This window comes from Aptenodytes patagonicus, chromosome 10, assembly GCF_965638725.1.
Source record: "Aptenodytes patagonicus chromosome 10, bAptPat1.pri.cur, whole genome shotgun sequence".
Taxonomy (NCBI): Eukaryota; Metazoa; Chordata; class Aves; order Sphenisciformes; family Spheniscidae; genus Aptenodytes; species Aptenodytes patagonicus.
In genome coordinates, this window is record NC_134958.1 from 12,902,155 (window position 1) to 12,925,822 (window position 23,668).

The 23,668-nt window shown below is 41.4% G+C and overlaps 1 protein-coding gene across 2 annotated transcripts; it reads left to right on the forward strand.

The window, feature by feature from the left end:
• Window positions 1-2,213: 2,213 nt before the first annotated feature.
• On the forward strand, window positions 2,214-23,615 carry DIS3L (DIS3 like exosome 3'-5' exoribonuclease). 2 transcript variants are annotated; one of them, XM_076348092.1, is made up of 17 exons: window positions 2,214-2,395; window positions 5,613-5,766; window positions 6,567-6,695; window positions 7,364-7,499; window positions 8,499-8,675; window positions 9,594-9,672; window positions 14,052-14,231; window positions 15,231-15,400; window positions 16,199-16,360; window positions 17,081-17,328; window positions 18,229-18,321; window positions 19,024-19,557; window positions 20,414-20,568; window positions 20,672-20,850; window positions 21,190-21,335; window positions 22,866-23,040; window positions 23,115-23,615. In XM_076348092.1, exons 1-17 carry the CDS (start codon window positions 2,266-2,268, stop codon window positions 23,424-23,426), a joined length of 3,159 nt encoding a protein of 1,052 aa, XP_076204207.1. In that variant the 5' UTR covers window positions 2,214-2,265; the 3' UTR covers window positions 23,427-23,615. The 2 variants fall into 2 exon arrangements, with proteins under 2 accessions (XP_076204207.1, XP_076204208.1); XM_076348093.1 differs by lacking the exons at window positions 21,190-21,335; window positions 23,115-23,615 and having other exon boundaries at window positions 22,866-23,008.
• The last annotated feature ends 53 nt before the right edge of the window (window positions 23,616-23,668 follow it).

Here is a 23,668-nt window from a genome sequence, read left to right on the forward strand (position 1 = left end):
CCACCCCACCTTCATTCTTCAGCATTAATGAGATCTTCTGATACTTAGAACATTTTTTGCAGCTTTTGTTTTAAAACAATTAAAGATGCTGTTGTTATCCTGTCAGTTTTGGCTCTCCCTGCACAAACTTCTTGCCATGTATAAAACTAATTACCAGACAAGCATGAAGTTTGTCTCTGATCTCATTGGGACAAACTCGATTGTTACATGAAGTGTAAACAGTTCTCTTTGCCTATAGTGACTCAACCTTTGACTTTTACTCACATGAGTTTGGTCTCCAAGAAAGGAAGGAAGGGAGGGGGGAAACTGAGAATTTTAAAAATTTTCTGACTAGGATATTACAAGTAAGCATGCAGCTACTCAACAGTATCAGCAACGCATGAACTTAGCCCAAAGGTCTTACATTTTTCTCTATGAAACAGTGAACAAGTAAGAGCAGTGACCTCAGTCACTTTTATTTAATTAACCTTCATTTTACTGCAGTCATTGGATGATACTGAGTAAGCACACTGGTCTGTGTTCTTCACTGTGTCAGCAATCAGCATCCACTACATTTCAAACTGAATTAAATGTCTTTTCTCCCAAATGTTGTGGTTTTCCTCCCCTTTCCATCACCACTGGTTATTTCATCTTCGTTCCTACTGAACAAGAGCTTCATCATTTTGGTCTCCATTTCCCCTTTCCTCTCACATCCTGCTTACATAATATGTCTAAAATCATCTTGACTACCAAAACCAAGCCTACACTTTGGTCGTCTCTCACTAAGTTATAACACCTCCTCCTCCTCATATGTTTGAGAACTTGGCTTCTGCAAATCAGTTTCTTACAGATGGTACTTCCATTTACTGGCACCAATTGGTTACTTAGAAGTATTAGTCATTGGAGATACACATTTTATAAAACGTGTGAAAAATAAGAAAGTAGAATAAACAGGAACATACAGTGGCATACTGCCTTGGCTCTTTCCCAGTCTTTTTTCCTCATAAGGACAAATACTAAACAGTTTGCACCATGTATTTTTGTTCAAGTGAGATTATGATGTAGGCAATTAATTGAGAAAGTATTAATGCTTTTTTAATAGTCAAAATAACCATCACCCAAATGCCATACTAACAGCATTACAGCCTTATTTACAGAGCATTGACTCAGATCCAGAAACAACACATTGGACTCATGACCTTCCACTGCTTTTCTGTTTGATCTTGAGCAAGAGTTAATCTTTCAGTGCCTTTATCTTCCCCTCCATAGATGTGGAGAATAATGGTACCTACTGTAAATTAGCTGACATTAGGGTTTGGCACTCCTCACGCACCCTAGCCCACTTCCCCACCTCAACTCCCTGAGTGCTGGCAGGCGATTACACAAAACCAGATAATCTGAGGAACGGACCTGGGATTTCTCCTGGAAGATGCCATGAAAGACCATGGAGGTTCACACACATGCATTTATGCAGGACTACAGTTTAGGCACAGCAAGACAGCCTTGTTCTGTTCTTGTTCTTCCCTGGACTCTTGCAATCCTCCAGTGCCTTCAACACCAAAAACCACATCACTACCCTTTTAATAGGAAGCCTAAAAACAAACAGAAAACCCCCGCGTATATCTTCACTACGACCACCCCAACCTAATGCCACTACAGCCTAACAGACTCTAACAGGTTCTTCTCATTTGCCTTCCATGGACACCCCAGCCACTTTTTCAGCATTTTCTCCACTGTCCCCCAAATCTCTCGGTTTTCCCCTCACCGAATCTGTCCTCTCTGCTCACCCAGCCGCACAAGCTAGGGCTCTCCCAGGACTCAGAACCTGCCGATGGTCGGTCTCCCCCTCAGCCCGCACCTGGCCCCAACCCCTCAGAGTCTCCTCTCAGCTGCGGCCCCGAGTCCCTCAGCTCGCTCCCGCCTGTCCCTCGGAGCCGCCCTTCGGCTGCCGCCCCGGTTCCCTCAGCGCCTCCCCTCAGCTGCTGCTCCGATTCCCTCAGCTCGCTCCCGCCTGCCCCTCAGCGCCTCCCCTCAGCTGCGCCCCCAGTTCCCTCAGCTTGCTCCCGCGTGCCCCTCAGCTGCGGCCCCGGTTCCCTCAGCTCGATCCCGCCTATCCCTCAGAGCCGTCCCTCAGCTCGCGTCGGCAACGCCCCCACCACCAGCCCGACCTTTTCCCGCCCCTCCACTGAGGCCCTGCCTCGTACGGTTGCACCACCCCCCGCGCCATGCGCAAGCGCCCTGGGAGCAGCGGGCCTGGCTGAGGGACTGCAGCTTCCCGCCATTGCAATGCTCCGCACGGAGAAAGTGCTGCAGCTGCGGGGCCAGCAGGGCCGTTCCGTGCGCGTCGTGCGAGAGCACTACATCCGCCCCGATGTGCCGTGCCGCAGCGCCCTGTGCCGGGCCGCCTGTCCTCGCGGTGAGGGGGCTGACGGCGGGAGGCTGCGGGTCGGGGCTCCTGGGAGAAGAGTCAGGGGGACCAGGACTGCCAGATCCGGGATCGCCGGGGGGCCGAGCTGGAGCGGTGGGCAGCTTGCCCCCGGGTGCCGTTGTGCCTCAGCTCACGTAGGCCAAAGCTGGGTGCAGAGGGTGATCCCTGGGCAGAGGTGATCCACGCGGCCTTGACAGGCGGGGTTGCCGGGGCGGGGAGGCCTGACAGGACCCGGCGGGACCTGGCGCGGGTGCGGAGAGCAGTGCAGGGGGGCAGCGAGCGGGACAAGCGGTGGATAAAAGAGGAATAACGGCGGGAGAGAGCTCGGGAGGAGGTGGGGGCCGGTGTGGTGTGCGAGGGCCGGAGCCGTGTGGGCCGCTGGAGGCTCGTCCCAGACCTCTCCTCTGCCGTCCCGAGCCGGGTATGGACGGTGCTGAACAGCAGCGTATAAAGTCGTGGAAAAATCAAACGGTACCAAATCAAGGATATAGCAAAAGTACTCCTTCAAAGCAAAATCTTTCAGAAATAAACGAGGTGTTAAGAGAAAAAGGAATTGAGAAGTTGATTGTTATAGGATTTAACTGTGAACAGTTTACAGACAGTGATAGGCTAAAGGATAATGCAAGTTTCATAATTCCCTTTTTTAAAAGATCTTTTAAAATGCATTACTTTCTGCAGGGTGGTGGTTTATATCATGAATTAAATTCTATACATACCTGTAAGTATTCTTACAATGGGGCCAAGGCATTATCTTGAAGCGATTGTAATTCTGCATCAGCAGTTATTTCTGTTAAGTAATTAAATGTAATTGCCAGTGTTATAACTGGCCATTTCAGACATGGGAAGACTGCCAGCCTCTATGATGTCTCGATTTGTTGTTGTTTTTACATCCTGTGGTGCTATTATGTGCATCATAGATCATCACCTGACCTTTGGTTGCTATTTCAGGGGGTTTTGTTGTTAAATAGCACAATTTATTTGGTGCAAGAAACTGACTGGCAAATAACGAACGTAATATCCAACCTATTTAAATCGACCAAATTGTTTGCTTACCTAAAAGAAAAGGTTGAGAATTTTAACTTTTTTTTTTTTTTTTCCCTTCTGAACTCTAATTGATATAGATCTCACTTTTGGTTTAGGTGCCTGTGGCAATTGAGGGCAGAAGGTAGTGTAGTGTATTACTGCTAGCTAGGATGTCAGGACTAGTGATAGTTACTGCTCCCTAATGTATTGCATTTGGTTATGAATTCCTTAGGGATAAGTTACAGGCACATACCAGAAAAAAAGTCTTACCTCTCCTGCCATGCCTAACTTCCCCTCTTCTGGACTTAAATGTAAATTGTGCTGTAGATGAGTGTCAGATTATATCCCTTTGTAATTATTCTAGGTAACTCAGAGGTGAGGTGAACATGTGTTTTCATTCCTGACTCTAAACAGTGTGCTGAGCAAACTTCATGCACTGTGAGAGACTGCTGGCATAAATCACATCTACGGATACTTGTAATGGTATGCTGTGCCTACTTAGAAGTTATTCTGATATAGATGTATAGGTTAGGGAAGGATAGCTTAATATGGGCAGATTACATAAATCTTCAAGTGACGTTCCACTTTTAACTCTTCTGAACTCTTCTGCTCTTCTGAATTATTAACAAATATTAGCTTTCTTGTATGCATTCTGCCATCATCCATTATATGCCTTCAGTGTGAGATGTAGCCATGTTACTGTATGCAGAATTGTGCCTACTGGATTCACAATTCTAGTGATCACAGTTAATAGACAGATTGTCCTGTGTCAGCTTCTAAGAAATACATGAAAATAACCTGAGTTGTCAAGATCTATATACTTTTATTATATACAATTTGCCTGCACTACGGTAAGTTCGTGTTGTAGTTTAACCCGGCAGGCAGCTAAACACCACACAGCCGTTCGCTCACTCCCACCCCCCGCCAGTGGGATGGGGGAGACAATCGGGGAGAAAAAAAAAAAAAAAGTTAAATTCGTGGGTTGAGATAAAGACAATTTAATAGGACAGAAAAGGAAGGGAAAATAATAATGATGATAAGAATATACAAAATAAGTGATGCACAGTGCAATTGCTCACCACCCGCCGACCGATGCCCAGCCAGTCCCCGAGCAGCGGTCACCGCCCCCCAGCCAACTCCCCCCAGTTTATATGCTGAGCATGACGTCCCATGGTATGGAACATCCCTTTGGCCAGTTTGGGTCAGCTGTCCTGGCTGTGCCCCCTCCCAGCTTCCCGCTGGCAGGGCATGGGAAGCTGAAAAGTCCTTGACTAGTGTAAGCGCTACTTAGCAACAACTAAAACATCAGTGTGTTATCAACATTATTCTCATCCTAAATCCAAAACACAGCACTGTACCAGCTACTAGGAAGAAAATTAACTCTATCCCAGCTGAAACCAGGACAGTTCAGTGTTTATAATATCATAAGGGATAAATAGGCATTGAGAGAAAATACAGTGGAGATCCCCCCTACCCAAAAGTTTATTGGGTAATCTTTGAAATATCTAAAGCAATGAAACTCATTAATTTTGAGGTACATTTTAAGATGTCATCTGTGATGGGTTGGTTGTGGTATTTTGATGGCGTATTCCTAAGGGATGGAGTCTCTTTAGAGAAAATTAGCAGTGATGGTTAATAGTTTAGATTCAAGAACATCTTCTCTTTGCAGTAGCATTGCTTTTCTCCACGTGTACCCTTACCTGTATTCTTTTATGTAAAGATACAGAAAAAGAGCCTGCTGTAAATGGATAGTGTTGAATAGAGCGATCTGTGGAAGCAGTGTAACAGAAGTACCCATAATTCTACACCCTTTGAAAATTCCATGAAAAGATTTTCTGCAGCAGATGTATAGTCTCTTTTTTCATATGGAAGTAGAGAAAAAAGGACTGTTACCTGCACTCTTTGTTACATCCTTTTCATAATGAAAGTGGATCATTTTCACTCATTTGGGTAGAATTTGCACTAAATTTTGGCATCAGTGGATGCAAAAGGGTTCTGTCACAAATTTTAGAGATTGTACCACAGAATTGTACCATAGTAGTCATAATTTTGTTCATCAGAAAAAGAGATATGTATACCTTTGAGGATACACAACTCTAATTTCCTGACATCTGAAAGTATTTTTAAGAAACCAGTATTGCAACTGAAAGTTTAAACATTTAAACTCTGAATTATATTTTAGATGGCAAATTGTTATCGGATGATGTTACACATTATGTTGTCCCTGACTGTAAAGTTGTTCAAGATTACCTTGAGATTCTCGAGTTTCCGGAGCTGAAAGGTATTATTTTCATGCAAACAGCATGTCAAGCTGTGCAACATCAAAAAGGACGCAGGTACTTATCCTATGATAACGTATTTTAAATTTAGATTGAAATAAAGATACTAACTTTGTAAAATGTATATTTAAGCACAGTAACCCAAAGTCAGCAAGTATACTGCGCTTAATTTGTTTTTAGGTCTTTCAAGAGTCTTGATGTAATTTTACAGAAGGGAAAGAACGGTGATCCTTTGTGGTCCATGGACATCAATGCCTGTCGTAGTTTTCACTTGGCAGGAGCAATATTAAACCTGTAGCATTATTAACTACTCAAATGGTTTGTGACAGGTATTAAGGAGACTTTGCAGTAACGATATAGCATGTGCCACAACTATCGATTATGGACATGTTTTTGGTTTGCTGTATTAAAGACTGAGCACTTGTCTTTGGGGAGCAATTAATACTATTATATGGTACTTGCCTTACCAGACATTACCCTATGTGTCCCTATAGCATATAAGAGTGCAATTTGCTATCAAGGTCTTCCTGTATTTCTAAAGCAGAGCACAAACGCCTTTGAAGAAATAGGTCTTGTCCCAGAAGTGACAAAATAAGTTCCTGAACGCTTATGATGTTTTGTGGGGCTCATTGGAAAACAAGTATGTTTAAAAATCAGAAGCATTCATAATGGGAATTGGAGAAGCTTGCTTACAGATGATGTTTTAGGTTTTATCATACATGGTATAATTTAATGAATGCATTTCTTTGTGCATGACAGTACTTTTCCTTGAGTTTTTCAGTTGTATGTTCATCTGGAGTTAAAATAGCATTATCAAAAGAAAGCACAAGACTATATTTATCTTTTTTGTATTCCAGACAGTACAACAAGTTGCGAAATCTAGTAAAGGATGCCCGTCATGACTGTACTGTGTTTGCTAATGAATTCCACCAGCATTCTTATTTGCCAAGAGAGAAGGGAGAGTCCATGGAGAAATGGCAGACCAGGTTTGTTTTAACTTATGTAGTACTACGCTGGACAACATCGTGACATTGTATTTAGGAATATTAGCATGGATTGGGTACGTAAGAGTTCATACTCTTGCTCTGCTTAGCTCTGGAACAGTTCACAATAACTGAAAGTCTAGATTGTCCTTTTGTGATTAAGAAAGTGTCAACATTGTTTTCTTAGGGAAATAGACAAAAATGTACTTAATTAAATGCAATAATGCTAAAAAAAGCTCGATCATTTTAAAGTTACACAGCCATTTTAAAGAACGCTTTAGCACAATAAATAGATCATGCACACCTTATTGGACCGTTAGATGTAGTGTTTGATAGCCTGCAAACACCATAGTATTGGAGTCTTGGCAGTTCCAACTTGCTTTTTGCAAACTTTCACTCAGAGGAACAATATGTTATGCTGCAGCTAGGGCACAAGTGGATGTATTGGGGAGGAAACATTTTATTTTCCTCTGTTCTGTTGGTGCTTATGTACAGCACATAAAAATTTTTTGAGATATAAGGTTTATGTGTATATGTATATATAAGCTTGGTGTATATATCTCAAAAGTATGCGTGTTAAACCAGAATCTCGTTTATACAAAGCCTGCAAATGTCTTGCAAGTAGCAAATGAGATACACCAGAAATCTTACTTCAGACTTTGCTTTTCTAGGAGTATTTACAATGCAGCAGTCTGGTATTATAATCACTGCTTGGGTCAGATGCCAGTTGTTATGGTAACAGAAGATGAAGATGCTATCAGGCAGTACGGAAATGAAACAGAAGGAGTGTTTGTGATTTCCTTCAAGGTAACATGCCAGAAAAGTAGAAGAAGGTTTCCTTTATGCTGCATCAAAATGATGAAGCAAGTACATTAAAGCCCAACGTATAGTGCAAGTAATTTCAGAGTTTACATTTAAGAAAACTATGATGCTAACTCATGTCTTCATTTATCAAAGAAAGCAAAGATGTCCGTTGTGGGAATGTCATAAAAATGATAGTAGTGAGCAAACCAGAGAACTGAAAAGAAAAACAGCAGCTCTAAAGATAGAGGTCATCTTTCTTATGAGCCCATTTAATTGTTTTCCTTGTTTTTAAAGAATTTGGTATTGATGAACAATGATCAGTTAACTCAGCCAGCTGTCTAAATCTGTAGTGCAAGCAGTCCATAAACAGCTGTAGCCTAAATATCCATCAGCATTATTCTGCCAGTTTACTTGAGCCTTGACTACTTAGGATACAGTGATGCATGAGAAGATAATTCATTTAGTTGTTGATCTCTGATACCGCTTGTATTCAGCGGGATATGCAGATGGGATATTTATGTTTAGCTGTGAAAGGATGTTGAGTAAAAAAGGACCAAACAGATTTACCTTAAAGCTATATAAAAATGATGATGCTTGGTTTTTTAATTGCTACGAGGCAATGGAAAGTTGCCCAAATGTAGTGTACAGAATCATAAAAAAGTGTAAAAATAATAGTGGGTTGCCAGTTTGATTTTTCTGCTATGGCACTTTACAAGTAAGTAAGTAGCCTGGATGGGGTATATTGGTAGTAAAAGTTTGTGAATCTCTAGTCTAGGGTGCTATCTTAATATTCATGCCTCCTTTGTTGTATTTAGCAAATGAGTTAGGTTGAATCTGGAACAAATCTGTGGTGTTTAGAGCAGACACATCATTACCACTTGGAAGTGCTATTTGAGTATAGCATATGAGACAGCTCTTGTCCATTACGGGCTTTCCAAATGCATTATTAAAAGAACAGAGACCTCTCAATACTTTCATGTTTGTTTATATATGTGCATACAGAATTACTTGGATAACTTTTGGCCTGACTTAAAGGCTGCCCATGAACTCTTTGACTCTATACTTCAAGCTCGCCGTGAACGGGAGAGTGAAAGCCAAGAAAACAATGGAAAAGAATATCCGGAGCACTTACCTGTGGAAATATTGGAGGCTGGGATCAAATCTGGAAGATACATACAGGTAATTTGCTCTATAGAGAGCATATACAGAGCAATGCAGTCTTGTGCTTGGTTCCTTTAGTTGCCTGAATTAGACTGATTAGATAAAGAAATATTGCTATAGTGGAAAGAGGGAAAGAAAACAAAAAAGCAACAGTAAGAGGATGGAAGGGATTAGGATTCTCAAAATATTTCCCCTACTTCATCTTGTGAACATGTGGGGTTTTTTTCTCTTGGAGAAGTTAAAATGAGAATTTGTTATTGAGGATCTTAAATTTGCTATGGATTTTTCTTCAGGTTGATACGTGATATACCTGTAAATTGAGAAACTAGGTGTGATATGAAGCAGCTAGATCTCATTCTTAAATATAAATAATGCTGCACAATGGCAGCACTTCTTACTTCATTTGCACAGAGATCTCTCAGTCAGTGAAATTAATTTACCTTTTTATGGCTGTTCAGGGCCTTAATATGGATTGCTGGTGGACAAATGTCCTTCTCTTAAAAATAATTTAAAGAATTAGAGGTAGTAGTTTGTTCCTTTCTTGACAATTTCAGCAGCGAGGCGAGAATAGAATATGAACAGAAAGACTGAGGTTTTTCTTTCTTGTAGGAGTAACTCCAGATTCCATATTAAGGCAGGCAGCAAAAGTAATCTTACGCTGCCTGTGCTTTGAATAAAAGGACCCTTACCATCTTACAATGAAACTGAGCATTTAAAAGAACTTACCATTCTTTTCCAGAAGTGAGTACTTAAAGTTCTGCATCATACATTCTCCCCCTATAGAGAGAAAAGTTGTGTTCAAAATAACCTACATATCAATAAAAACTACTAATTTATGTAAAAATAATTGTAAAACCAAAAATTTTATACTTTAAAGTTGGCTATTTAGAGGTGTGACTGTTTCATTCTGTTTATTGGTTTGTTACTTTCTTTTAGGGTACACTGAATGTCAATAAGCATAGAGCACAATTGGAAGCTTTTGTTCGACTTCAGGGATTTGGCAGCAAAGAAACAGGTGAAAAGACTGAGAGGATTTACTCAATGCCTTTTTGACACTGTCTGCGCTTTTTACATGAAGCCATGTAGCCATATGTATGTAGCTGTTCAGTCATTAAACAAGATGAAAGCTAAGACTTGGGTTATTTTCATAGGCCAGAAAGGAGGCTGAAGATTAACCCAGAGGGTGGGCCTCAGGAGAAAGCAATATCCTTTATGTCCTCCTTCCTCTTTCTTAGTACCTTTGGCCATGTTTTGGACTCTTGTCCTACTAACAGGTTTCCCTAGACCTTTTCTGAAGCTGAATACTGATGCGAATTGTTATCTCTGTGCTTTGCTCTGACTTCAGATGACCACTCATTTGGCTGAAATAAGTGTTTGCATGGATGTTGGCAGGATTAGGAAGCTGGTCATTGTGAACATAATAGGAAAAATGCCTTTTGGATCAGATTGGAACACCAGTATTGTCTTTCTGGTATGAGTTAGTAATAAATACCTTTGAAGGAACAGCCCATTATCCTTGCGCAGATATATTGTCCCAGCTTTCGCTAATAAGTACTTTCAAATGTTCCTGTGACAGACCCTGCAGTCAAACCAGAGTTTAATATACTAATCGTTTTTTAAAAACTTGTTTTATTCTGGACCCTGCCCAGAATCCTGTGGCACAGGTTTTCACAATTTAACTGTGTTCTGTGTTTTTAAAGCTGCTGCCTAAGAACAGTGAACTCATCCTAGCCTATGCTGCTTTTTATCTAAGAGTTCACTTACAGAATTGCTTAGTATCTCCTTTAAAAAAAAAGAGGAAAAGGTTTTAATTTTCTTGCAATATTAATTACTTGCCAGTAGTCCTTTTTGGAAGAAATCATATTGCAGATATGATATTGAGAGGAACCTCAGTCCATCCCACACCTACCAGTTTGATGCCAGGGCCAGCAATAGATGCCCAGAGCCTGGAGAAGGATCACAGGTCAGCAGGAGAGCACCTGAAGAGTGGCACAAAGGAACTCCAGCCAGTAAGACAGTGTCATCGGGGGCCCAACTTAAATGCCTCTATGCAAACGCACGTAGCATGGGGAATAAACAAGAGGAGTTAAGAGACGTGCACATGCCTGCAGGGCTACGACCTTATTGGCATCGCAGAGACGTGGTGGGATGGCTCCTATGACTGGAGTGTTGGAATGGAAGGATACAGGCTCTTTAGGAAGGACTGGCAGGGGAGACGACGAGGAGGTGTCGCCCTCTGTGTCAATGACCAGCTGGAGTGCAGGGAGCTCTTGCCTGGGGATGGATGAGGAGCTGACCGAGAGCTTGTGGGTCAGGATTAAAGGGAGGGCAGGGACAGGTGACATTACGGTGGGGGTCTGCTACAGGCCACCTGACCAGGAAGACAGTGGATGAGACCCTCTATAGACAGATAGGAGCAGCCTTATGTTCACAAGCCCTGGTCCTCATGGGGGACTTCAGCCACCCTGGTATCTGTTGGAGGGACAACACAGCAGGGCATAAGCAATCCGGGAGGTTTCTGGAATGCATTGATGGTAACTTCCTTCTCCAAGTGATAGAGGAGCCAAGGAGGAGAGGTGCTACGCTGCACCTTGTTCTCACCAACAAGGAGGGGCTGGTGGGGAATGTGAAGCTCAAGGGCAGCCTGGGCTGCAGTGACCACGAAATGGTGGAGTTCAAGATCCTTAGGGCACCGAGGAGGGTGCACAGCAAGTTCACTACCCTGGGCTTCAGGAGAGCAGACTTTGGCCTCTTCAGGGATCTGCTTGGTAGAGTACCATGGGATAAAGCCCTAGAGAGAAGAGGGGCCCAACAAAGCTGGTTAATATTCAAGGATCACCTCCTCCAAGCTCAGGAGCAATGCATCCCAACAAAGAGGAAGTCAGGCAAAAACGCCAGGAGGCCTGCATGGATGAACAAGGAGCTCCTGGACAAACTCAATCACAAAAAGGAAGCCTACAGAGGGTGGAAGCAAGGGCAGGTAGCCTGGAAGGAATGCAGAGAAATTGTCTGAGCAGCCAGGGATCAGGTTAGGAAAGCTAAAGCCCTGATATAGGATTAAATCTGGCCAGGGACGTCAAGGGCAACAAGAAAAGCTTCTATAGGTACGTTGATGATAAAAGGAAGACTAGGGAAAATGTGGGCCCTCTCTGGAATGAAATGGGAGACCTGGTTACCGGGGATATGGAGAAGGCTGAGGTACTCAACGACTTTTTTGCCTCAGTCTTCACCGGCAAGTGCTCGAGCCACACGGCCCAAGTCGCAGAAGGCAAAGGCAGCGACTGGGAGAATGAAGAAACATCCAGTGTAGGAGAAGATCAAGTTCGAGACCATCTAAGGCACCTGAAGGTGCACAAGTCCATGGGACCTGATGAGATCTACCCGTGGGTCCTGAAGGAACTGGCGGATGAAGTTGCTAAGCCACTATCCATCATATTTGAGGAGTTGTGGCAGTCTGGTGAAGTTCCCACTAACTGGAAAAGGGGAAACATAACCCCCATTTTTAAAAAGGGGAAAAAAGGAAGACCTGGGGAACTACAGGCCAGTCAGTCTCACCCCTGTGCCTGGGAAGATCATGGAACAGATCCTCCTGGAAGCTATGCTAAGGCACATGGAGGACAGGGAGGTGATTCGAGACAGCCAGCGTGGCTTCACCAGGGGCAAGTCCTGCCTGACCAACCTAGTGGCCTTCTGTGATGGAGTGACTACATCAGTGGACACGGGAAGGGCTACAGATGTCGTCTGTCTGGACCTCTGTAAGGCCTTTGACACAGTCCCCCACAACATCCTTCTCTCTAAACTGGAGAGGTATGGATTTGATGGGTGGACTGTCCGGTGGGTGAGGAATTGGTTAGATGGTCGCATCCAGGGGGTAGTGGTCAACGGCTCAATGTCCAGATGGAGATCGGTGACAAGTGGTGTGCCACAGGGGTCCATATTGGGACCGGTACTGTTTAATATCTTCATCAATGACATAGTGGGATTGAGTGCACCCTCATCAAGTTTGCAGATGACACCAAGCTGAGTGGTGCGGTCGACATGCCAGAGGGACGGGATGCCATCCAGAGGGACCTGGACAAGCTCGAGAAGTGGGCCTGTGTGAACCTCATGAGGTTTAACAAGGCCAAGTGCAAGGTCCTGCAGCTGGGTCGGGGCAACCCCCAGTATCAACACAGGCTGGGGGATGAAGGGATTGAGAGCAGCCCTGCCGAGAAGGACTTGGGGGTACTGGTGGATGAAAAGCTGGACATGAGCCAGCAATGTGCGCTCACAGCCCAGAAGGCCAATCGTATCCTGGGCTGCATCCAAAGCAGCGTGGCCAGCAGGTCAAGGGAGGGGATTCTGCCCCTCTACTCTGCTCTGGTGAGACCCCACCTGGAGTACTGCATCCAGCTCTGGAGCCCTCAGCACAAAAAAGACATGGACTGTGGGGATGGGAATCTCCTGACTTTGGTGAGCAAACATTGTACCACCTGGCATGAGAAGGCATGTAAATAGAAGATAACGGAGGAAGCAATATGCTGCAGCTGAAAGGAGGAAAAGGAATGTGCTGCAGCTGGAAGGAGAAAACCAGATAAAGGCTGTGAAGGCATTTTGTAACAGAGGAAGAAGAACTGGCCAGTCTGCTAGAGCATAGATGAATCTCTCTGCAAGCTGCAGGTAGTGCGTGTACACTTCTGCTTGCTATAAAAAGATGCTAACAAAGAGCAATAAAGGTCTTTGGCTACAGCCTGCTGGAGTCTGTGCTGCGTAAATCCCTACAAATGGCACCCGAAAAGGGACTTGACAGAGTCTGTGGCGTTAACCCCCACAATGGACCTGTTGGAGTGGGTCCAGAAGAGGGCCAGGAAAATGATCAGGGGGATGGAACACCTCTCCTGTGAAGACAGGCTGAGAGAGTTGGGGTTGTTCAGCCTCGAGAAGAGAAGGCTCTGGGGAGACCTTATTGCAGCCTTTCAGTACTTAAAGGGGGCTTATAAGAAAGATGGGGACAAACTCTTTAGCAGGGCCTGTTGTGGCAGGACAAATGGTAAAGGTTTTAAACTAAAAGAGGGTAGATTCTGACTAGAAAGAAGGAAGAAATTTTTGACGCTGAGGGTGGTGAGGCACTGGAACAGGTTGCCCCAGGAGGTGGTAGATGCCCCATCCCTGGAAACATTTAAAGTCAGGTTGGACGGGGCTCTGAGCAGCCTGATCTAGTTGAAGATGTCCCTGCCCACGGCAGGGGAGTTGGACTAGATGACCTTTGGAGGTCCCTTCCAACCCAAACTATTCTATGATGCTACGATTCTATGAAATGTCATATTCTGTTATTTCAGCAGAATGCTGCCAAGAGTGGAGGGATTTGAATTTTTTAGCAGTTTATAGTTCTATTTCTTTTTATTTTAAATTTAGAACTTCTAAGTGACATCCTTATTTATGGGGCCAGAGCTCGAAATCGTGCAATCCATGGTGATGTGGTAGCTGTTGAGTTACTACCTTTGCATGAATGGAAAGGAAGGACTGTTGCCCTTTGTGAAAATGAGACTGAGGATAAAGCACCTGCAGACACCACTGGTGACCCTATGCCCACAGGTAAAGTAGATAGCATGATACAATGTTTTGTTAAGATCACTGCACTTCCTTGGTCCAAGCTGTGTTGCAATCTTCATTATATAGTCCCTTCCCTCGATTTCTGTGATTGTCACATTTTTTGCACTGTAGTAAATTTGAAGTGATTATCCCAAATTAAAGCATTCTAACATATCCCAACAAGAAGGCCACTAGATTCGTTCTATATGCGAAACCCCCTTTTTTTTTCTTTAATGTCTTTCTCAGAAATAGCTGAATTACTGTAGTTATCTTCCTAAAATACTGAGTTTGGAATACTTTGCTACCCAAACGCATGCTGTCACTCTTCACAGCTCTACAAGAGACGAACTGCCATTCTAATACAGACCAATTTACCAGAGTGTGCACTCAAGTCCTCCACTATCACTGTTGATTATACAGAACGATAACAGCATCCTTTTAATTCCTTGATGCAAATAATGTTCAAGATGAAAAAAAATTGTGTTAGGTGAAGAAGTATCCAGCTCCCATTATAATGTCACATGTCTGTGTACCATGGGAACTTATTTGAAAATATTACTCTGGAGGTATCGCTAAATTTTAAAAGTTTGCTGAGGTCAGAGTTAAAAGTTTTAGGATGTTAATTCTCTTCCTGCAAGAAAATGCTGTTTAATTTTCATCTTTACTATTAAAGATTTTCTGTATTTTTTACTGGAATTGGCCACATTTCAGTAGTAGTGGGAATCTCTCTGAATAATTTATGTAGTGTATCAATTGAAATCTATACAATGAGTTAGTCTCCACATAAATAAAAGCTCATTAAAATCTGGCTGTGCCAACAATAATTTATAACAAACTTGTATTGTTGTCTGCATACCATATGTTGTTAGCAATTGTAATACAGATCTGTGGGCACATTAGTTCATATTACAAAGCAATGAATCTTCTGTACCTCCCACATATTTGCTTTCACGTTCCTGTTTAACTCTTTAATGTACAGCCAACAATGTTCCTTATTAAAAGGTAAAGTTGTTGGAATCATTCAAAAGAACTGGAGGGATTATGTGGTCACTTTCCCCACTAAAGAAGACAGCCAGTCCCAGGGCAGAAATGCTCAGAAAATCCTTGTTACACCTTGGGACTACCGAATTCCCAAAATCCGGATCAGTACCCAGCAAGCTGAAGCATTACAGGTAATTTGACAGAAGTGTTTCTCTATTCTGTGTTCCTACAAAATTGTGCGGGTGTTATATGCTTTAATGATGTTTTCTTGGCAAAACCATGGGTAAAACTATTAAAGTTAAGTCTGTGAGAGTAGTTCAATTTCTGCCTTGAAGGAATGTGTTCAGTTCCTGTCAAAACTGTGTCAGCTTCAGGTAATAAAACTTATTTGAGTTCTGAATTTGGGCCACAGTCCAGGTGCCCTGAGCATGTATATACTACTTGCTTTGTTTTTTTTCTGATAAATTAAAGGTCTCATTAGGGGCATAAATTGTAATAGCCCTTGTGGCTTCATTGGATCTATGACTATATATAACTTTGATGAGAGTAGTAAGGAGAGCTTTTCAACAAATTAATGATGAATTACGATGATTAGCCTGTCATTGCGGTAGAAAGAAGAAACATGGTTTTGTTCATTCCTGCTGCTTTTCCCTTGTAATGTTAAGTACTTCTTCACAGCCAAGAAGTAAATTCCAACTATGTCTTTTCTGGTATAAGAATATTTGCATACATCTTGGTTTTGTTTTTATTTTTTATGCTTTAAGATAGAGATTCTCCATATAATGACCCCAAGTGGGTCTTTGCTCAGGAAAGAAATGTAATTCTCAGTATTTGTTTGTATGCTTCTCATTGTGGATTTCTTTTTCCTTTCTATAAACTTTTTAGAGTTGCCTGTCTCTTTGGATAGCATTATTTGCCCCTGAGGGAGTATTTATATTGCTTGCTTGTCAGGAGCAGATTGCTGTTCTAACAGAATTGTCTTGCTGCAGGAGTATAGAGTTGTCGTGCGTATTGATTCTTGGGAATCAACTTCTGTATATCCAAATGGACACTTCGTGAGAGTTCTAGGAAGAATTGGAGATCTTGAGGGGGAAATTGCAGCTATTCTGGTGGAGAACAGCATCTGTGTTGCCCCTTTCTCAGAAATCCAGGTTAGTCTTTGTGATTAGATACATTATTTTCTGTTGATTTTCAGAGTCTTGTTTCTCAATGAGAAACAACCCTCTTACAGCTGAATGTCTTAGTTGCCATAGGTTTTTGAAAGCTGAAAACTAGTTATAGGTTATTTTTCTGGAATTACTTTTGGATCAGTGGTTCTATAGATACTATAAAGTTTCAAGTCAAGAGTGATTTTAAGACAATATGTTTGCTATGAGGAGAAGATTACAATCTCTTAATTCTAATTTGAGGTAGGCTTTTAAGATATTACTGTCTTTAATATGTGTTTATGGTACTGATCCTAAAGGCCCGGACCTACTGAAATCATTGTTTTAAATCCTTTTGTCTTCAACCAGGAGAGCAACCAGCTCTCATAGATAACTATTTTGATTATACCTACAATTAATTGAAAGAAAAAGAATGTAAAAAACCAATATACAGTGGTGATGTTTGCCAGAGCTGCAATATCACCACAATAATATCAGTTGTTAATAATATGTGTAGCATTCTTTTCAATTCTGTTTCATACTTTCTGTGAAATAAATATAATAAACTGACTTGGAAAATGCAAGGAAAGAAGAATTTGTCTAGGATGAAGAAGTACACAAAACAATTAACAGAGTAGAAAAGGAAAAGCTAATTAAATCTAATTTGTTGGCTTCTTTTTGTAGAAAAGATATAATTATATGTGCATCCATATTGTTTTTGTACAGATGAGTGAAATGCCCATGAGTTCTTCAAAAAATCCATGGAAGGTGAACCCAGAGGAGGAAAAAAACCGTCTCGACTTGAGAGATACTCACTTGATATTCAGCATTGACCCAAAAGGCTGCGAGGATGTGGATGACGCACTCTCTGTTAGAACCCTGCCGAATGGGAACCTAGAGTTAGGTGTCCACATTGCAGATGTAACCCATTTTGTGGCAGCAAATTCTTACACTGATGTTGAGGCCAGAGCAAGGTAAGTCATCTCCTAAAAATTAGAAAATTTATGGAGCTTAGAAGTTTGTGATGCTACCCTAAGGCAACATTGAGAAACACTGGAAGGAAGGAGACATTCTTTCTTCTTCTTTTGTGTCATGGAAACAGCTTATTAAAACTAATATATAACTAATGGTATTCTGCTTTTATTTGGATAAAATAGGCCTGCTGGGGAAGAAACTGCTTTCTGACCTACTGCTTCAGCCTTTTACTATGAAATTGCTCTTTTCCACAAAGTTATGATTTAAGTTTATCTTTCCCTAATCACTAGTGTTTGCTTTATAGTCTGCTTTAACATTTGTGATTTGAAGTATTTACAAACCACTTGTTTGCATTCCAAGGGGGATGAATCTTCACACAGAACATGGAACACCCACAAAATGGAATTAAGTCTTACATGAATTTAATTCCAGAGGTATTTGGCAGGCTTGTTTTAATATTCAATCTTGTGTTTCAATATGCCAAATATTCCATTCTTTTTTTTCTTTTATTGCCACTGTTTTGAACTTAAACTGCTGAACCACTTTATGAAATGTATTATTTGTAGATGCAAAGAAATGTAAACTGTATAGCCAGCGGAGATGTTTGGTATAGCCATTAAGTGACCTCTTCTTAGTTGAGCATGTTTTGTACAGCCCTAGCTCTGGCCTTAATGGCAGTTGAAGACACCGAGGAAGGCAAAATTAGGCTTGTACTATACAAATAGTTATTTAAATAATTTGACTTTGGTATTGCACATGTGTGTGTTCTCTAAGCATAACCTTTTAAAATCATGCTGTGTCTTGTTTTTGCTGAAGCTATGCTTATACGGCAAACTGCTTGGGAGATACACACCAATGAGTCCTTGTGAGAAGAATAGTAAATGTATTTTATTCCTCAGGGCAACAACTTACTATTTAGCGGATCGTCGTTATGACATGCTGCCCTCCGTCTTGAGTGCTGACATATGCTCTCTTCTTAGTGGAGTTGATAGGTAAGATTTTGTGTAGTAACTGCTTATGCACTTGCTTTTTGAATTATTTGTTACTATTTGTAAGCGAAGTAGTAGGAAGTCAAAAAAAGCTGAAATACGGTATTATACAATTACTTTCTCGTCCTCCAATAATGTTTACCCATACCCTTAGCCATTTGCTTTGTATTTAAACAGCAGCCTAAAGGTGAAGGCATCTTTGTTCTTCACTTGTTTTTTCACATGGGTTTCAGTCTGGAGTGCATGCACCCATGTGAACGGTCACGCTTTTTACTATTGTCCTATTCCTCAAACATGCCATTACCCCATTTTATTACAATTTACAGGGTTAGTTGGCTGGCAGGCATGAGGATATGCAGGGTGTAGATATGTTCATTGTGGATGCATCTGGCTAATAAAATAAAAATGAATAAAAATAACTATTGCAGTGTAGCTGTGCTTTAAAATAGATGTGGCCTTGTATCTTGGGGGTACTCTGCCTCAACAGGTGCTGACATAGTTGGTCCTCATTTATTATGTTGTGGTACATGAGACTGAAAGGCAAATGCATTAATCAGTGGCATTGCTGAGCACTGGTTTGTTTCATGAAGAAAAAGATGTTTCCAGTGAAAAAAATCAGAATGAAATGTGTAAATTTGTAACAGTTGGATGTGCTTGGTTTAAGTCAACCAGAACTATTTATAGAATTGTGATCTTATCTTTAAGGTATGCTGTAAGTGTCTTGTGGGAACTAGAAAAAAAATCATACGAAATGCTGCGAGTCTGCTACAACAAAACCATCATTCGATCTGCGTACAAGCTAGTTTACGAAGCAGCACAGGGATTATTAGATGGAGACATAAGTGTTGTTGGTGATATCCTGGAACTGAAAAACTTGGATGAAAGAACTAGACAGAAGAAGCTGGATGAACTGGTTTGGGCAGTATCAAAACTCACAGATATAGCACGACATGTTAGAGCTAAGCGGGACAGCTGTGGTGCTCTGGAACTAGAAGGCGTAGAAATCCGAGTGCAACTGGATGATAAAAATAATATCCATGATCTCATCCCCAAGCAGCCGCTGGAGGTGCATGAGACTGTAGCAGAATGTATGATTCTTGCCAACCACTGGGTGGCAAAAAAGATTTCAGAAAATTTTCCTCATCAAGCTTTGTTGCGTCAGCACCCTCCACCACGACAGGAATTTTTTACTGAACTTCGAGAATGTGCCAGTGCCAAAGGTTTCTCAATAGACACACGGTATCTTTTACTACTTAAGCGCTTTAATTAAAGTTAAGCAATTTACTGTTTGGCTATGTTATTGTCACGAAGCATTACAGTTCTCAGTATCAATGTTAATAGACACTGTATAGCAATTCTTAAAGAAAAATTCACCATAACCTTTCTGTAAGCAGGCGATGATGTTCTAAACAAGAGAGGCTGTCTGCATTCTGCTGGCTGGACTGAAAATGGCAGTATCGGAATAATTTTAGACACATCCAAAAAGAACTTGTTTAGTCGGTATATAGTGGTAAAGCTCTGTAATAGCCTTGTTTGCACCATATTTCCTGTAGTAGTAGTGTAAGAGAGTACTTGTTTAAATCAAGCTAATTCTGTGCAAGGTAGTCAGTTTAAATGACTCACTCATAATAATTCAGAATTACTTTGTCAAGATACTACGAGAAAGCTGTGAGCTTCATCACATTGGGAGGCATCATTCCTGGACATCATAAGTGTGAAGGGCATCAGTAGTGCCTTCTTTTATTTGGATGGCACCTTGTCCCGTTTGTGTTCTCCTGTACAGAACAGGTTTTGGACCAGCTCACTGTCTTTTCTGTACTGCACAGAAGTGGCTTTTGCTCCAGTCCTTCTTGGTTCTCCAGGTTGCAGAAGACAGGCCTGTTGGTGAAAACTGGGGAGTTTTCTAAACAGTTTTCTAGAGCAGAGCTGTTATTAAACTGTGGTGAAAGTTTTAATATCATTCTGCTTGTCATTCATATTTTTATATTAATAATGATTAATAAATTTTTATGTGCTTCTGTATGCTTTTTTTAACTATAGGCTATTATGATCAGGCACAGCGTAATTTTCTTCAGAATTAACACTTTTTTGACAGGTCTAACAAAGCATTGGCCGAGTCCCTGGATAAAGCAAATGACCCACTGGATCCAATTGTAAATAAACTGTTGCGATCTATGGCCACTCACGCAATGTCTAATGCATTGTACTTCTCAACTGGCTCTTGTCCCGAGGAAGACTTTCATCATTATGGTATCTCGTCACTTTATTTTTTATGCTATTCCAGTTGTTATTTCTGAACTGTTGGGGGGGAGGCAGTTGATTGCTTATCACCGCTTCCTTTTTTTATTTGTAGGACTTGCCTTAGATAAATACACTCATTTCACTTCTCCAATTAGAAGATACGCTGATATTGTTGTCCACAGACTCTTGATGGCAGCGACTCTGAAGGAAACTAAAGGAGATGTTAAGGATTATGTATTCAGTAATAAGGATCTTCAGGAATTGTGCAGACACATTAATAACAGAAACCGGGTAAGATGGTCATTGTATGTGTCTCCGTACGTTTGTATGCTGCCCAACGGAATGGGATACCAGTCCTGACTGCAGCTTTTGGGTACTACAATAACATAGTATCACTTCACTTTTATTTATAATGCTTTTGGGTTTTTTTACTTAAGTATCAGTTTTATTCTGAGAGTGGTAGTAAAAGTGACTTCATACTTCACATGTGCTACATGTAGGATTTCCTTTTAGATCTAATTATTCTAGGGGACAGGTAATAGGAAAAAGTATGAAAATCAAAGCCAAACAAGCTTGTTGAAATATGTATTTAGGTGGTTTTGTCTTCTCTTTTTGTGGGGGGTGCTGCAGGCAGCCCAGCATGCTCAGAAACAGTCTACTGAACTCTTCCAGTGCATGTACTTCAAAGACAAAACCCCAGAAACAGATGAGCGCTGCATAGCAGATGGTGTTATTTACTCAATTCGAACAAATGGTGTACTTGTTTTTGTACCAAGGTGAGTTGATTAGAGCTTGGACTGAGCTTACAATTAAGACATAAATGTTACTAGAATGCCGTGAGGATGCCTCTCGTCCTTGAGAAAGGAAGCGTTTATAGCGTGGCCTGGTGTTGACCAATGACTGCATTTTAGATTTTTGTTGTAAATCCTAAGCGGTGCTTTTCTATGCATTGACTCTGAAACGGAGTACCTGTGAGGACATGGTAAGACGATGCTGCACAGTATGTATTTATTTCAAAACATTAAAAGCAGCTGCTAGGGCAGAACAATGACTGGAATATTTTTTGCCCTTTTTTTTTTTTTTAACCATAGAAAGTGATTAGTTACTTAAAGAAAGGGCAGTTTTAAATTTCCAAATCACAAAGCCACGCATTCCTCAGCTCTTTCCCTTCACTACAGACTGTAGGTTATGCAGGCTAGGAGCACCTTTTGCACAGCGACTCCTCGTAGGCAGCAGGGAAGCACAGAAGAAATGTTTACATGGTGCTGTTTATGGCAGTTAGGCTCTTCTAAGTGCCTGTATCTCAGCTCAGCCTTTGATTTAGCCAAGTAGAAGGTGACTCTTTACATGAAGCTAACATTACATTTTAATTTCTGAGCTTTCAAATCTGTATTTTAAAGTGTACTAAATGTGTTCTGCTTATGTTATAAATTGACTAGTGAATGATCTAAGAAGTAACTAGTCACCCTAGAACTGGAGAGCAGTGCCTCTCGTAAGACTTGGCCAGCTCTTCAACCTTTCCTTTCCCTTTCTGGCTCTGGACATCTTGGATTAGTTAATGATCTTCATGTTTGTGCATTACTGGTAGCAACACTGTCCACCTGGCTAGCCAACAGGTATAAGAACTGTAGGCATAAGAACTCTCCTTTAAAAAAAGAAGAAACAAAACCCAAAAAACATTCTACAGGGATGTTAGGTAAAGTAAACCATTACATGAATACCCTGGACTTCCATGAATACAGCCAGGGGCTGTTTGATCCTGGCCACAGACTGAGCTTCGATATAAGCCAGCTCGATGTAGGCCTGTCGTCTCTGGCATTCTGGATGGCTTGGCTGGCATGCATGGATGAAGAGCCAGAACCTACCCAACCAAGAAAGGTTCCTTCCAGAGAACCCAGTGCAAATAAGCCACTGGTCTTTAAGTAACTTTTTTTTTAATGGAGAACTGTTTCCTCACCGTGCTGTCTGGAATAACCTGTAATGCTGCTCTTCTTCTGTTATCGGGCCATTCCAGGCTCCACCCAACACCTAAGATAAAGGATCACTGACTGCATTTTACTTTTGCTTTACTGCTTTTGAAACACTTCAGTCGCTGTCTTCATGCTGTTTTCGTATACTCTAGGGATTTCTTCTTTGACAATGCATGTCAGCGTCCCTGAAGCAGGATTATCAGGCTACAGTGTTTGCCCCTTTATGTTGCTTTTATATAATCCTAGCTAGCTGCCTGTTGGTTTCAAAGTTAAGAGAACTGATAAGGGTGAAAATTGTTAGAACAGCTTCTGTCTGCTCATCTGCTTTTTTTGTAGATACGGAATCAAAGGTGCTGCATATATGAAAAACAAAGAAGGCTTAGTCATCTCTTGCCAAGGTGATAGGAGCTGTGAGTGGAAGCCTGGATCACTTCATCGCTTTCAAAATAAAATTACTTCCACTACAACTACTGGAGAATCAGTTACATTAAGCCTTTTCGATCACATTACCGTGAGTATTTAATCTGAAGGAAGTAAAGGAAATAACACCATCAGAAATAAAATAATTTTTATATTGCTTTTAAGGTGAAAATACTTGTGCAGACTTCCCGCTGCCATGCTGACACAATCAAGCTTGAAATAATCAGGAATGCACCATATCAGACTTCAGACACAGAGGTGTCCCAAAAGAATTTTCATGTGGTGAAATCTGACTTAGTAAAAGAAGTCAGTCAGTCTGCAGAAGAAGCCCAGCGTGCCCAACAAAAAGCAAGAGTTGAAGTAACTGATGAAGACTATCAGGAGTACTGCCAGACCAAGGGAGCAAGCTTATACCAGCTGCTGGAGGAGATCAGGGATTTGGCGCTATTGGATGTTTCAGCTGACATTAGAACTTGAACTATAACCTAGCAACATCTGCTTGTTGATGTTCTGCTCCTATTCACTTCATATGATTAATTTTTTAAAAAAACAAGTCTTTTTAATAAGAAACAAAATGTCTATTTTAAATAAGAATTATTTTTATCTGATGATGAACATGTATGAGTTTTTAAGAGATTTTATACATGATAAATCTCATCTTCCAAACTGAAGTGTGGTGAATTCTTTTAACTGTCATTCAAAAAGTTACTTTCCCATGT